Source organism: Asterias amurensis, chromosome 6 (genome assembly GCF_032118995.1).
Source record: "Asterias amurensis chromosome 6, ASM3211899v1".
Taxonomy (NCBI): Eukaryota; Metazoa; Echinodermata; class Asteroidea; order Forcipulatida; family Asteriidae; genus Asterias; species Asterias amurensis.
Window position 1 is genome coordinate 23,515,484 of NC_092653.1, and position 16,577 is coordinate 23,532,060.

At 39.2% G+C, this 16,577-nt stretch overlaps 1 protein-coding gene across 1 annotated transcript in view; it reads right to left on the reverse strand.

Moving 5' to 3' along the window:
• Positions 1 to 14,615, reverse strand: part of LOC139938855 (uncharacterized) — a 25,097-nt gene extending 10,482 nt beyond the window's left edge. The window contains exons 1-16 of the mRNA XM_071934497.1: positions 14,570 to 14,615; positions 12,281 to 12,626; positions 11,849 to 11,980; positions 10,772 to 10,938; positions 9,348 to 9,567; positions 8,341 to 8,703; positions 7,772 to 7,926; positions 6,594 to 7,286; positions 5,722 to 5,968; positions 5,026 to 5,199; positions 4,277 to 4,578; positions 3,474 to 4,124; positions 2,585 to 2,831; positions 2,020 to 2,190; positions 986 to 1,290; positions 153 to 800 (exon numbers count right to left, since the gene is read on the reverse strand). Of these exons, the coding sequence (XP_071790598.1) occupies positions 153 to 800; positions 986 to 1,290; positions 2,020 to 2,190; positions 2,585 to 2,831; positions 3,474 to 4,124; positions 4,277 to 4,578; positions 5,026 to 5,199; positions 5,722 to 5,968; positions 6,594 to 7,286; positions 7,772 to 7,926; positions 8,341 to 8,703; positions 9,348 to 9,567; positions 10,772 to 10,938; positions 11,849 to 11,980; positions 12,281 to 12,593 (4,788 nt within the window). The 5' untranslated portion in view covers positions 12,594 to 12,626; positions 14,570 to 14,615. The remainder of the gene's footprint in view (positions 1 to 152; positions 801 to 985; positions 1,291 to 2,019; positions 2,191 to 2,584; positions 2,832 to 3,473; positions 4,125 to 4,276; positions 4,579 to 5,025; positions 5,200 to 5,721; positions 5,969 to 6,593; positions 7,287 to 7,771; positions 7,927 to 8,340; positions 8,704 to 9,347; positions 9,568 to 10,771; positions 10,939 to 11,848; positions 11,981 to 12,280; positions 12,627 to 14,569) is intronic.
• Between the last annotated feature and the right edge of the window lie 1,962 nt (positions 14,616 to 16,577).

Consider the following 16,577-nt stretch of genomic DNA (forward strand, 5'->3'; position numbering starts at 1 on the left):
TTTCAAGAAAAATAACAGTACTGCAATTCATGGAATCAAAAATTAATGAGAGCTTCCCAAAGTAAAAGTGGCCCTTCCCTCTGATGTCAAATTTGTGTGCCTACTTTATCTTCGGATAAGAAAGTTACCAAAAAGAGCATTTCAAATTTTACCTTTCCTCCTGCTTCTTTAATGGCCATTGCACCACCTTCTCCATATGGCCCCTTTGAGTTGACAATTTGTATATATGTTAATCCAAGACTCGCCAAGACCTCTGTTATCAGTGTAGCTTGTTTTGTATCTGAAGGAACCATACGTAAGAAGTTGCCAAACTGTTCTTTATCACTCAATGCTGGACTTGTTGCTAAGTTGGAAATCATTGGCACATCCACAATCTGGAGAACTTTGCTTTGTTCAATGGCTTTGCCACTACTCCCTGTATGCAATACACCCAAAAGGTAGGACTCATTATTGGTTGGGAACCCTCCATCAAAATCCCATCCCTTGAGCATTTGAAAAGCAACCCTTCCAGCATCCTCAGGAGTTCCGCAGATGGCAGTGAGAGGCACAGAGAGATGGATTTGTGGAAGGAGATCGGGGTTTTGATTGATTGCTTCAACAGCAAACCTAGCCGCTTCAGTTTTAAAGACAGTAATTTGGCGAAGGCTGCTGCATTCTTCTCCAGCTCTATGTAGCTCAAACAGACCTTCCAGGACAAACTCAGATTTCTGTTTGCAGATGCTAGAATTACTGTCTTGACTGACATAACTGATCTCCTCCTTCATGAGGGTCAATCCTACATCTTCGCTCCATTCACCAACCTGGGGTTCAGGAAAAAGAAAAAAAGTCAATAACTGCTTTTCAAATCAACATTTAAACTGACGTTATACATGAATCAAGGATTGTTCATGTTTTTATGCAGCATACAGTAAATAAATAATAAAAAACGTATTTATGACGCGCCTTTTCCAAAGGATACAAAGTATCGGTATGACTTAATAATTACCTCTTTGTAAAGGTATGTTCCATTTGTTTCAGTGATGAATTGGTAAACAGCAAAGAATCCAGCCCCATCACCGTTCTCATCAAAGCCGACTGATTTTTCTGAGCCGACTGGACTTGTAAATTCAACATCTTGAAGATACTGAAGCCATTGCCAAGGTTCAACATCAGCAACGGCATCACAGATCTTCCCATTTGGGCAGGTATCATTGATAACGTCAGAGAGAGCAGTTGCATAGACATAAACTGAATTGATCAAGTCCTCCATACCCAGGCTGGTTATTTCACTTGATAACAAAACTTCTGATCCTGAAATCAAGAAATGAAATTATACTTTCTAACTATGCTTTTCAAGGTAAGTTGTTGTTTGAAGACATCAATAAATTTCATATGGTCAGGATGGTTACTGCAAAAAAAAACATTTCTGGTCATACTTTTTTTACTCAGACAATCTGACTAATAGTATTTCTGTTCACAAAATCCTCTTATTTTTACAAGGAGGGGAAAGTCTTGAATGAAGTCCAAAATATTTAGGGCTTATTCTTTGTGGCATAATTCCCTGCCACTGCTCCTTCTTTTTATGATAAATGACTTGGTTTCATTTGACTTGGTTTCATGCAACCAACCACTTGATATTCTATCTAAATGGCAATGGATCCTTCCCATGAAATATGCTAATTACATTCACGCATGCGTACAGACCCTGTTGGTTGGCAAACGCCATAAAGTTGAAGCAGACGCGCAATCGCGTCTGCGACACGCACCCATTAGCCGTGTACAAAACAGCGCGATGTTCCCTCATTTTGCCAACCAAAACGTTAGTGATCACGCACTACGTGCAATTTACATGTTTCATGAGAAGGGTCTATTGACACAATGCATGTAGAACCTAATTTCTAGTACACCAGAACTTGACTACTTGGCACATGACTACTAACACATTACAACAGTTATTGTATTAGTATGAACTAAAACATAACATAAAAAAAATTGTTTACAAAAATTTTCAATTGGAAAGGAACTCAGAATTGGCAATACCTGTGCAGCTGACACCATAATTATTGTTCCCACCAGGGAGATCACATTGAAACTTCTGTGACCAGAATTCATTGAAGAAAGGATTATAGTTGTCATCCTGTGGGGTTCGACTTAGCAAGTAGTCTTCAAACGTCGGAATGAAGGATGACTTGAAATTCACAGTCAAAGCTCCTAATGATGGGATATTTAGACACAATAATATAATAAAGGGCAGTGACAATTCTAACCTGTTTTTATCTGGTCAATTAGATTCAGTTGGCAGGGACCAAAGTTATAACCACTTGAGGAACTTAAAACAACAGATAAAATAGTGGTTGAGGTTAGGGGGCACAAAAAATTCAAACATTGGAACATTAATTCTAAACGGAGTTTTCACAAAGAGAGATCCATTGCAAGTCGCAACACTAGCTGGCTAGTTCCTGCTAATGTAGAACATGTATCATAAAAGTTATTAAAACAAATCTGTTACAAATTTGTCATTTTGAAAAACAGCTTTTTGGGGGGTAGAAACACATCATAAAGTTTAACCGTTTTTCTTGTCTGTTTGAAAGCAATGTGGACATACCAACAGCTGGAGCTTCCAAGCCTGTAATGAAGTCTGACCTGGTACCCCAGGTATCTGAGCCAATTATCTGGAAGTATCCAGGCTCCACATTTCGGTTCACCATTTCTTGAAGCAGAGCTTTGATTTGATTGTCATACAAGAAAAGCACAAGAACCCTGGCATCCCACACAGCCATGAGGTTGGACACAAGCCTGATATAATCACTGTTTGAATCTACAGTGTATGACTTTGCTACACACACACCAACCTGTTGGGTCATAAAGTAAAAAAAACAGTTTCCTTCATTGAAATTATACTATCAGTTGCTCTAATTTACTCTTTAGTTAAGCAAATTAATGAGTAAAAAAAAAATAATAATAATAATCTGATTTATTTTGATGTTTATGTGGTTGCAAGTTCTTTTCTATGAACATGTTCATGGTATTTTAGCCTTAACAATGGTACCTCTTACTTTTAAAATATGTTGAACATTTTAAACCAAAAACGTGGGGAATTTAATGTTTTTATATCATCATGAATAATAACTGAGAGGATGAATGAACGGAAAAGTTGTCTTTTAACTTTGATCAACACATTGTAATGCACAAAAACCCACTGTATTTGTCTACCAACCCAGATTTTCTTTTTAAGTACCTACATGTATGACCAACAGGCCTTAGGAAACTTGTAAAAACCATACATAAACAACACTTAATCAACATGTGATTGGCTTAAGTTTAAGTCAGGTCGAAGAAAGGTACAAGTAAGGTCCTACTCGAGTCTAAGTTTGGTTAAAAAGACACTAATTTAACCTTGGGAACAGTGCTGGTAATGAAACAGAATGCTTTTTTACTTTGTTTTAAACTACCAAGAAAAAGGATAAAAGTGTAATTTTCTTACTAATACTTACTTTCTTTGATGCATCTTTTATGGCCTTGGCACCACCTTCCCCATATGCACCTATGGAATTAACAACTTGTACATTCATCAGTCCAAGTCTCGCCAAAACCTCTGTTATCAGTGTAGCTTGTTTAGTATCTGAAGGAACCATACGTAAGAAGTTTCCAAACTGTTCTTTATCACTCAATGCTGGACTTGTTGCTAAGTTGGAAACGATTGGCAAATCCACAATTTGGAGAGTTTTGCTAACTTCAATAGCGGTGCCACTACTCCCTGTATGCAATACACCCATAAGGTAGGACTCATCATTGGTTGGAAACCCTCCATCAAAATCCCATCCCTTGAGCATTTGAAAAGCAACCCTTCCAGCATCCTCAGTAGTCAAGCAGATGGCAGTGAGAGGCACAGAGAGATGGAGTTGTGGAAGGAGATCAGGGTTTTGATTGATTGTTTCAACAGCAAACCTAATCGCCTCAGTTTGAAGTAAAGTAAATTGTGGTAAGTGGATGCATCCTATTCCATATAGATCAAACAGAGCTTCAATGACAAACTCCGATTTCTCGCGGCAGCTGCTAGAGTTATCAATGGAGTCATCTTGACTGACATAAGTAATCTCATTCTTGTTGATGGTTAATCCTCCATCATCACTCCACTGACCAACCTGTAATATACAGAGTTGTACAAAGTTAATTCCAAAATGCAACTCCAGTAAACAAGTCTTAGCTAGTTATCAATGATCTAGAAAAGATTATTTTGAAATTCAAGCCCTGTGAGCAAAATAATGTTCCAATAAGACAGAATCAAATAATTTACCTCCTTAAACTTATATTCACTGGTCTCCTGAATGAGTTGGTAAACAGCAAACAATCCAGCCCCATCACCGTTCTCATCAAAGCTGACTAATTTTCGTGAGCCGACTGGACTTGTAAAATCAACATCGTGAAGATACTGAAGCCATTGCCCAGGTTCAACATCAGCAACTGCATCACAGATCGTCCCATCTGGGCAGGTTTTGTTGATGAGGTTAGAGAGAGCCATGGAGTACACAAACACAACATTTATTATGTTCTCCATACCTAGACTACTCACATCATTGCTTGTCAAGATCTCGGAACCTAAATAAGGATGAGAAAGACGTTTCAACAGCAAAACCAAGAAGCACAAGTTATATTGACACTAAGGACAGTAATTGATTCTCTAAAACTGTTTTGTTTTACCCTAAAAGTGATGTGTGCTGAGCAGTGTATACTGAAACCAAACTCAAACATGGTGTGTTCCCCAAGGATCTTTCATTGGTCAACATTTTGATCACTTACTACTCTCACTAATTGGTTAAACTATTCACTGTCACTCACTTTAGTTCCATGTTGTGCTTTAAGTTTTTCTTTTCCAGTGTCTTTTATTCTTTTGTGATTTGAGAAAATAGTGCTTTCTGAGTCCTGCAGAAAAAACCCGTTCTAGACCAGATAGATGTCTTGAGTACAAACCCACCGAGTGCCGGGATTAGGGATGGGATTTGTCAGTATATAATTTGAGGATCATAGCTGCATTGAATACTTTACCTGTGCAGTTCTTGCCATACTGTGTGTTTCCACTGGGGAGGTCACATTGGAATTTCTGAGACCAGAACTCATTGAAGAAAGGATTGGAGCCGTCCTGATTCATAGGAGTCATAGTGAGAAAGAATTCTTCAAATGCAGGGATGGGTGATGATTTGAAAGTCACAGTCAATGCTCCTGTTGGATAAAGGAATACAAAGTATTTAAAAAACTATAAATGAACTGTTTGGTTAAAAAAAAAAGTGAATTAATTTAACCTTTTAAATACCATTTGTTTCTGTTTTACTACCACCATGCACCCAGACATATGGCTAATATTGTTGAGTTTTTGACACACAAAAAAATCTTTTAAAAGTGTCTGAAAGAAGAATTTGCAGCAGAAATTTGGTTTTATATTCAACTGCTATTTGTTTACTCTGACAGTATTTCAGATGAAAAATATTTCTCTGAAGAATGGTAAGAGCTTTTTTATCAGTAAGCTTTCACGTTGCCACTACTCAATGCTCAACATAACTACCAACTGTACTTAACTTTGTCTTTAAGCATTTTTCACAGAGTTTCTGGACAAACTACAAAGAAGGATAGATTATTTACACAACTGCTTGTCAGCTTTGGATGTAAATCAAGGAAACTTACAAGATAATGGACATGGAATACATTTAGATAAATGAAGGAGTAAGAACCAATGACTGCACTTACCAACAGCCACACTTTCCAATCCTGGAATGAAGTCTGCTCTGGTGCTCCAAGTATCTGATGCAATTATCTGAAAATATCCCGGCTCCACAGATCTGTCCACCATCTCTTGAAACAGACCTCTAGCATCACTGTCAGTCACAAACAGGACAAGAACCCTTGCATCTGGCTTTGCCATCAGATTGCTTAGCAGCATCCCGTAATTCGTGTTTGAATCCACAGTGGCAGAGTTGGTAATACACACACCATTCTATTTGGTAAAGATAACTTAATATGATGCTGCAACAAGCATAACTCTGTCGAAACTCAAAACTCATGGCTTTATTTGCTCATCAACAAATTGAGAAAAAGGCCTTCCAAACAACACTTTTAGAACTAGACCTGATAGTGCAAGTATTTCTCAACATAAAAAGAATATTTGTATCAATTTGAATCTTGAGGTTGTCTTCATTCTTATCACCATTTAGATATTTCCGAGAAGTGCCTGATTTTGGTTTGGGCCATTATGTATGGCTCATTTTACATCATGCGAACCAGACAAGACTAAAACAGCTTTGATGTTCTCAGTTCTTATCAATTCCTGCATACTGGAATATCTGCAAACTGAGCTGAAAGTATTAAACCACAAATCTTCCATCTATACCTGACCTTTTGAGCCTTGTGGCGACTTCCATTGAAAATAATACAATACACACAAAAATAGGAGATCTTGACTTTGTTTTTAAATTTTGGTACTGTAAGCTTCTTTCGAAATCCCACAAGTTGAAAGCTTTTTACTTCAAACTGAACAGAAAAAAGTAACCACATGTATACCTTATTAATTCACTCATATAAAAACGGACGTTAACTACGATTCCTAATTTTGGTACACTTACCTTCTTTGCTGCATCTCCAAAAGCCAGGGCACCACCTTCTCCATATGCACCTCTAGAGTTGATGACCTGCACATACTTTAATCCAAGACTTACTAAGATCTCCGACATGGCCAACGTTTGCTTAGTGTCTGATGGCACTGTACGCAGGAAGTTGGGAAACTCTTCACTATCACTTAATGCTGGAGATGTGGCACTGCTTGCAAGCAGCGGCACATCCACAATCTGGAGGGTCCTACTCTCTTCAATGGCCTTACCGTTACTACCAGAATGCAGCATACCCATGAGATAAGTTTCCCCATTTTGTCTTGCAAACCCTCCACCAAAGCTCCAATCTTTGATCTTTTGAAAAACAACCCTGCCAGCATCCTCTACACTCCCACAGATGTCACTCACAGTCATGGACAGATGGACTCCAGGAAGGATATTCGAATCCTGGTTGATTTTGTTCAGTGCGAAGAGAGCAGCTTGGACCTGGGTAAATCGGTTCTCACGAAGGGTGTCGCAGCCACTACCATGGAGATCAAAAAGAGCTTCAATAACAAACTTTGGAAAGCCACCACGGCATCTTAAATCAGTGCATGCTCCCTCCTCACAAGTAGACATGGGTGGTTGGACAAGCAAACCAATCTCTCCGTAGAATTCCATCTGAGATTTATTGAGAGTCAGCCCTGTTGTAGCATCCCACTCTCCAACCTATAGTCAAATAGAATCATTCATTACTCAGACATGGTCAGACACAGTCACCAAGAACTTTGCATAATGATGTTCCTTGTTCTGCAGCACTAAAAATGAAAGCATAATAGCAATTAAGTTACACAGTGATGTAGCTAGAGCAATTCTAGTGGTGGGCTCCGAGTCCAATTTAGTCCACCAAGGGGAAGCGGTTCAACAAAATGATTCATGTTTAGATATGGGGTCATCATTGCGGTGGGAAATCTGTGCTGGGCAGCACAGTGTACTTTGCTCAGAGTGCTGGGCAAGGCACTCAGGATTGCCCGACACTGCCCACCATGGCTTCAACACTGACAATGTATATGTCGGTTTCCCCATTAACAAATTTAACCACTACTAAAAATCGCAAAGCTAAACAGAAGATTTTGGTATTAAGACTTTTTTATTACAGGAAATCAACAGCATTAGTCTGAACGGTTGAATGGAATTAGTCACTGGAATCATACCACTTGAAGGGAATATCCATCGGCAATGACAGTGCTCTTATACTGGAGAATCTCATAAAAGCTTTGCAGTGGGTCACCATTTTCATCAAATGCTACACGGCCACCGCTCACTCCTGTAAAGTTTACCCTTTTCACATACTGAACAAATTCAGAACCTGTGCAGGAAAAAGTAACATAGTGAAGAAAAAAAATGCACTGGCTGAAATGTGTGTCAAGACTAGACCTGAATATGCTGAAAGAGAACGCGTCTTCTGAATGCCAACATCACCACCACCAAGAGCACTCTCAGGTCAGTTTGATGTAGTGGTGTCTTGCCTCGCCTTCCACATCTGGGACCCCAGTTCAAATCCCCCTTGGGGCACTATATGGATTGGGTTTCAGTCCATACTTGACCGAGTAGGCTTTCCCTGGAATAATTCTCTGGGGTTTTCCTACATCTACAACTGAAAATACTTCATTGTCTTCTCTTTCCTCATTTGGCTCAAGAGCCAAAGTAAAACTAAACTCAGCAGTTTTGTATTAACCACATGTAAAACAGCACTGTTTCAAAGATACATATATGTAAATACCTTGAATGGAAGCAAGCACATCACACGATGCTGACAGACCCCCACACTTTTCTAGGTGAGCCAAAGAGAAAGCTTGTAAGTAAGCATGGATGCTATCAACCAACAGCACAGAGGGCAAAAAGGTAAAGTCTATGCTCGGGTGGAACTTGGCAAGCCAAGCTTTGAAAGCTTCACTCTTGACAAATGGAGACACTGCGATGATGCCCCGAGCAACTGCTTTCTCCCCATCAGACAAGTCGTTGAATGAAACATAGTGTATGGTATCAGTGGTTACCAACTGAATGTCGTGGGCTGCACCCCCAATGCGATCGATGGCTTTGAATAACCTTATAACATTGAATGACGAAGTCCACAAAATAAAAACTGTGGGGAAAGAATAACAGATTCAAAAAACAATAGTAAATAAATAAATAGTAAATCTCACTTTAAGAAAGAAATACATCTCACTTGATTGTTAATTTTTAAAACAAGTAAGAACAGACAAAGATTTCTTTACCCTCTTTTTTACTACTAGCTGCGAGTTAAGTGGATCCACAAGTGAAACCCTTACCTCAGATCTAGGAGAAGGCCTAATAATAATAATAATACAAGACATTTATGTTTGGGCATAATACCGGAGCCTCTAATCTATGCGCAATACATGTGTTCAAAAATGGCTTAAAACAGGAGCAGGCATTTTTAAGGCTCACTCTGAGCCAATTTTAATTTCAGTGATAACATAAAACGATGACATAAAACATATTTATAAGCAATAGTTACAAAAACACAATAGAATTTAGTGGACAAAGTAGTCTGTGTCAGTAGGGATTGGCCAGTAGAACAATGGGGATGAAGAATATATTTCTGTTGAAGATCAGATACAGACCTGTATAATACCTGTATAATACCTACTACTAGAACAATGAGCTATCATCTCCATGAACTATGAGGTTCTTTCCACTATCATCTCTTCAAATCGGAGAGGGTAGCAGAACGAACATCATAGTTCTAGGAATATTAATACCCACCCTTAATATTCTGTTGGACACACTGGTTAACTATATCATCATACACCTCATCACTCGTCTCCCTTCTGTTAATGACAATAGACTCAGAAAGACAAAACCCTCCATCAGGCTGTAATGCTGCAGTCAACAATGCCCTCTCACCGCTCAGTCCAAACTCATTTCCATTGTGGATCATTTTAGCGTAGGTCCAACCAAAGCTCTTCATGACGGCTGTAAGAACCTGGGGGCAATAGATGGATTGCAAATAGTGTCATGGACCGCAATATTTGATGATAACAATGGACAAAGGCATAATCGTACAAGCTACACACAACTCTCAGCCAATGATAGCCTTTCACACATGACAGTTTCATCCATTCAAAGATGGTAGTCAATGTCGGATTTACGTCCTGTATTATGGACCCTACCGAGTATCCAAGTGTAGAAGTGCAACCCAGATCTATAGGCCTAGACAAATTATTCTACTATCAAACTGATAACTGCAAATACAGGTAGGCATGGCTGGGCCTGGGTCTTTGATTCTCAAACAAAGCAAAATAAGATCACAAAAAAAAACACCATAAATTTAAAGTTTAAAATAAATATATAACTTAACTAAAGGAAAAGTTTCCGTATGGCGCCACCACTTTTTCATTCGAAATAAAATAATATAGTATCTAATTTACCTGATTGATATATCCCTTTTTGTAAAAATGAGTGAAAAAGTGGTGGCGCCATACGGAAAGTTATCCTAACTAAAGCCTAAGTAAGTGGCGGCATGGTGTTGTATTGAACAATTTTGAACAACTGCAAATAGTAGTAATATTTCTTGAATTTTGTTAGGCCTAGCATGGAGGTACGGGCCTATTGATAAATTAATAAAAACAGGAAACAGAAATTGCTTCCTACGGGGATGCTAGCCCAAAATAAATGGGGACAGTCCTCTTTGTATCATTGGCTAAAAATACGCAGTGAATTGGTCCTTTCTTTCTGGGACTAGTCCGTCGGACCATGGTCGGACACATTCGCCCCCTGTCCCCCTTGCCTGACAATGGGGGCGCAAGCTCAACTGATGACGGCACGCTGAGGCAAAACTAGTATTAGTAGGCCTACCGATATTCCATCCTAAACTAAATAGAGGCCCCTGTAGATAATTTAGACTCACCATTTTCTTTCCCCACATCCTGCATTGTATTGCAGGATTTCTTCTAGCAAGGAAATAGGGGGGAGAGAGAAAGCAAAGGCATGCTTGCCAGGCCGCGACACATGATCATGACAGGTTCTACACGTGAACAACACACACAAGGGAAAGCACCGCGTGAAAGTAGCCAGAGGCACTGAATAATTGCCCATATTAAATCACGTTGCGACGTCTAGTGTTCTGACTTTGACTAAAGTTTTAAGGGACCTATGGAGCGCCGAAAGTTACAAAAAGTTCAACGAACCTGCACAGTGGTGTGATCGGGCGGGACAGTCCTGAAGAAGTTTGGGTACTTGGTGGTGTCACTGAGTCCATCGGCAGTGCTTGTAAAATCAATAACTGGTATGTCCAACGGCTGCAGAACCATTGACAATGGTCCAGTTAATGAGCTAGATTCGAAACCAACAACTCCTACAAAATAAAGAAAACATGCGTCGACTTTACGGGACTTCTCCGATCTTCTCTATCCTTTATTATTGCACTTGTGTCTTCGCACAAGCAACACCTGACGACGACACCGACATCCTCTGCCCGCTATAACCTCACCCCATGGGCTGGTTCCCAAGAACCAATTGGCTTGTCGGTGCCCCCCCCCCCCCCCTAACGGTAAACTGTTTACAAATAGGGACAGAATCTCCGGTGAACAGATTTCCCCTTGGCGGGCGTGGCAGGATATATCTGTGTGTCTTCCCCCCCCCCCCCCATAACATCGACTAACTGTGTACAAACTTCTTCTGATAGCGCCCTCTTTTGAATCAATCGTCTCCTTCCCATGTTAATTTCCGGAGGGACAGACTCCGATGAACAGATTTCCCTGGGACAATGGCATGTCTAAATGGCTATAGCAGTGAGTCTCACAATGCCCGTCTGGTATGCATTTTTTGTGAGTGATTTATTGCAAACATATAGTTGACATTGAACAACATAGGCCTGTAAGCGAATAATGCTGTTCCCGGGTTTTCCTAGACGGCAATAAATAGCCACGTTGTGCAGACAATATCCAGACCCAGATCATTCAATAAAACACGGCTGAACGTACTCCATAACTAAACTCCGTTGAGGATGGGATTAAGGTTCAAGGTTCATTTATTTTCTACAGTATAAAAAAATATATAAAAAAAAAACGCTCCAGAGCGATCAGCTTAAAGAATAAAACTTTACGTAAATAAACGATGAACAAATAAATGAAAACAAATACGACACTGCAGAGGGGTCCAAAGCTTGTAGGCGATGGTCCATGACGATGTTAGCGTCTGCATTGAGACAATTTGCATAATTATTTGAATGTTGCATAAAAAGAGTCGTTTACTTCAAAACTTACCAAGTCGGAGAGTGCTGTTCGTGCACTCTACAGATGTATTCGAGTACAAGCTTCGGTATCTCCCGTTTAAGTAGCGACTTGCGCCGAACCGACCCACGTTCAGAGATAAACACGTGTCGTATATCTCAAGACCTACAGTACAGAAATCCAGAGTACCGATAAGTAAAGTAATAGTGGATTGATTTCTATCAGGGTATGAGAAAGAATAAAGTTTTATTAGTTTTGTGCAAACTAGAGTTTGTTAGATTTTGTAAGCTTATACAGTTTCAAAGGGCTACCTTTAAATTCGACGCAGTTCCTACAATGTTCCAGTCATGAAACTTTGGAAGGGAAAGCATGGTTGTCTTTTAAAGGAGTTGGCGACACCAATTTTTTGAAATCATATCAGCAGTGAGCCTTTTTGCATTCGGATTCATGCACCCCTGCACTCACCAAAACTAATCCCAGATGCAACAGTGATCGAGTTTGGCCAGTTGTTGATAGCCGTCTCAGCTACAAGCTTCGCCTGCTCCCCGGCAGGGTTTGCTGGCTTATTGAAGTCACATTCATCAGCATTGATATCACCAGCATCGTGTAACTCTAGCATAAGGGCTATGATAAGGTCGGCGTCCGGATTGGTGACAACGGGCTCGTATCCTTGTTCGATCGGGCACCAATCTTCTTGGGAGTGGGTTGGTACTGGCATCGTCATCATCATGGCGACGATGGATAACACCAGCCTCTTAGATGCTCTTGCTAACGTCATTGTGGTTTTCTTTTTACTGATACACCATCTAAACTGTAATATATGATTTATACAATGAGGCAAAATGAGTAAAAACGTTTTGCAGGAAAACGCTAGAAGCTTTAGACAACAGTAACGCATCTATGTGGACCAGTCTGTGAGGACAAAAAATGACAAAAATGTCCCACATTGTTTTGCCACAAGGGTCTCGCGACAGCCACATCAGGATGGCGGTGGCAGTGTCCCGCAAACCTCAGTCCCCTTATCCACTCTTCAACCAAAGTCATGATGGCAACTTCATCGAACCAGAACCTCTTTCTCTCCCTAGTCTCACAGAGTTAATACATGCAGCCAACTGGAAAACTTTTAGGGTGGAAACTTATTAAAGTGATCAACGAAAAACTATGTTAAATTTTTATGGATTTTGCGCAAGCTCATAATAGGCTTTTGATTGCATCTCAATGAGACACAGCTGTTGTGTGGAAGTCTTCACAATACTATTCTGGTAAAAGGTTTTAGATAGCAACGTCCCCTTTGCAAGTTTTACTTTTAAAAACATATAACCAGTCTATTCAAGTAAAGCCACAGCCAACATTTTTCGGTTACTAAATATTCAGGCATAAACACAAAGGGGGCCTAGTTAATGGGGTAGTTCATCCATGGAGATAGAAATAGATGGTTCATCTAAACACAAAAGCAGGGTATTCTTCAGAAAGTATGAGCTGATGTGAGGAGGGCAGTATGAGCTGATGTGGGACGTGTGGGAATGTAAAGCCGATAGTGTTTTCGCCTTCTTTATTTTGTTTGTATCTAAGGCTGTTTTGTTCTTCCTGTGGTGTTATTTCAAAATTCAGTCATGCGATGCTCGTTACTTTGTATGGCAGTAATAACATGCAAAATAAAGTTTAAAAGTGCAATGAAAGTGGCTGATAAAGTCTAGACGATGTTTAATTTAAAGGGAGGGATATACCACTCAAATAATTCTCTTCAAAGGAATGTGGTTTTAGATAGAGAGATTCAAAATCATTTCAATCTGAGAAACGTTTCAGTATCTGAAAATTTTCCCAGATTGCATATTCAAATCACGTATTGTTCTACTAATGAAATGTAATTATCTTATTTGTTGAGTGTTGATTCAACGGAGCACTCATTTCCAAACAAAATTGAATGAGCCGGATGTTAAAATTAATTGAATTTTTGTTGAAAATGGCCGGGAAAACATGTAGTTAATTGAATGGAAGTAGATGTTGAATATTAGAGAACGGCAATGTTGCTCTTCCACAACCCGAAGGATATGGGCCCAATCTCATAGAGCTGCTAAGCACAAAAATTTGCTTAGCATGAAGTTTCTTCCTTGATAAAAACAGGATTACCAACCAAATTTCCATGTATTTGTTGCATGTTGCTTGTTACTGGTATTTATCTGTTGTTGGCTTATCCAGAAAATCATGTGGAAATTTGGTTGATAATCCTGTTTTTATCGAGGTACAGATTCAATGCTAAGCAAATTGTTGTGCTTAGCAGCTCTATGAAATTGGGCCCTGGTTACAACCGAACTGGTAATTATGACAAGTAGCTAGGCCTACACTCACCGAAACATTGAGATGTGTCCAATACGCATCTCTTATGTGCATGAGTACGTCACAATTCTAATCCAAAACGAGGCCATACGAGGCGCAGCCACTGCAAGTGGTGGCTGACGTGCGCCTATGGTCTCATTTTGGGTAAGAACTATGACGTCACGCAAGAGAGGTGTGTATCTAACCAACGTTCAAAGTTAGCACAAGTTTTGCAAACTGAGATGTCGAAGAAAACATTTTACTTTAACTTACTTTTGATCTAAATCATATGGATGCACTCTATCTGACCAAATAATAACTGTCATGTTTTACAACCACAGAGTTCTTATTTAAATATGAATGATAAATTACCCATTACAAAATACTTAAATGTGACCTTAATAATATTTTGTTTGAGGTCTAAGTTTCTTAACTCACCAAATGTTCTCATCTGCGCATGGCTCCAGAAGCGTCTAGTCCCTTCACCATTAACCATGCAAATGGTCGCACAGAGAAACGAGGCCACCAGCTCTAGGTACGGACCTGGCAAAGGCTACATGCGAAACAAACAATATTTCTGAGCCAACCATAGGTGAGGTCGCTCCACCGCCCTCCGTGCTCCACTGCCCTCCGTGTACTTCGTGTATATTATTGTCTGCCTATTTTTTTTTCCTTTCCCTTTTTATTTTGATGTTACGGATAAAAAGCTGTTGGTAACACAGTTATGATTGTATTGAACTATTATAAAGAAAGCTCGATGAATACTCCAGGGACCAAATGATGCAAAACTCGGTCATACAAATTGAATGAGAAAACAACAACAGCTCACACTAGAAAATCGGTGCAGGAGATTTTGTGTGTCTCACCCCCCCCCCCCCCCCCACCCCCACGGATATTCTTACCCCATTATGTAGTATCCATCCCAGTGGCGAGAATAATTCGTGAAGCCACTGTCCTTCGGGACATGGTATATGCAAGATTAGGGAAACAGTTGTAGGTTAGGACTATACTTTTAAACGACTGAAGTATAACTGCGTTTAAAGAAACAGAATCTGACACACAGACTCAACCTTAATGTGCTTGCGACCAACTTGGTCTCAGAAGTTCGAATCCGGGCGAGAGACTTCAAAGGCTAAAGGCTGCTTCAAATGGCATTAAACGCAACACACTGACCATTTTCAAATTTATATTTAAATTATTTCGTTCTGTTCTTTATTTGTTTTTTTTTTGTTTTTTTTTGTTCAGAAATTCGCTTTAGTTATACATGTATCATCTATATACAGTATTTTGGTCTCTTAACATTATTTACACAGATTAAAATAAGCTCTTATAGTAACATTAGAAATCTCCTTTTGTCACAATCATAACAGTGATACATTAACAAGCACTCAGCATCAGACAAAACAACAGTCACTAATTGATTTGAACTAAAACAAACAGAAACTCCACAACCCTAGCTATTTGTATTGAGCTACAAAAAATCACTCGCACTCCGAAAATCTCTTTCCTCATTTGTAGCACAAAGAAGTTCACACCAATGAAACATAGAATATAGCAAAAACAAACTCTTCTGGGTGAACTACCCATACAACAACTTGACAAAAGAAAACAATACGAGTAAAAATAAAAATTAGAAACTCATGCCTTGGCCTTGAAGTACCAATCATACTTGATTCTCAGCCACATAACAACACACTATAGGAGTAATAAATAACATCAATAAACACTTCAGACCAGCTTTGCAACAACAATTAAACCAATATATACACAATGGAAGAAACACAAAAAGTGTGAATAAATTATACTGACTGATGAAAGCTGTGTGTAAGATAAGCTCCATAATAATGCATATTCATATATCAACATAATTAATAGATGCAAACTTTTGTAACCAAGAAAAACATCTTTTTAGCAATGATATTTCACATAGCAGCAATACAGTTTAAAATTAATATCAATATCGTCAACCTTCCATATATCATGTATACAAAGTACAAGAAGCCTTGGCAATGTACGTCACTTATTTAATACCAATCCAATACTTTCCAAACAGCTGCCAGCTAAAATAAATAATGGCATGCCAATAAATAGTGATAATAAATACTTGGCTGGCTGTATCAACTTCAACATGGACTACATTCAGTTCTTGGCAAGTAAAATAACGCCCAGGAGTGGATTTTACAAAGAGTTAAGACTAGTCTTATCTTGAGTTAGGACGAGTTACTCATTCTAACTTGGGACTAGCGTTTAAGTTTTCAATAACTCCTCGGACTAGTCCTAAGTTAGAACCATCTTTGGGAAATCAACCCCTGAGCACACAAATCTCTTTCACACAGTACACACACACAATACTCCAATCCATTTAGTCCCAAGTTCATATCCAAATTGTGCAGAGATATTGATTTACAAATTTCAGGCATGCACAAAATTAAAACAAAATCATAAA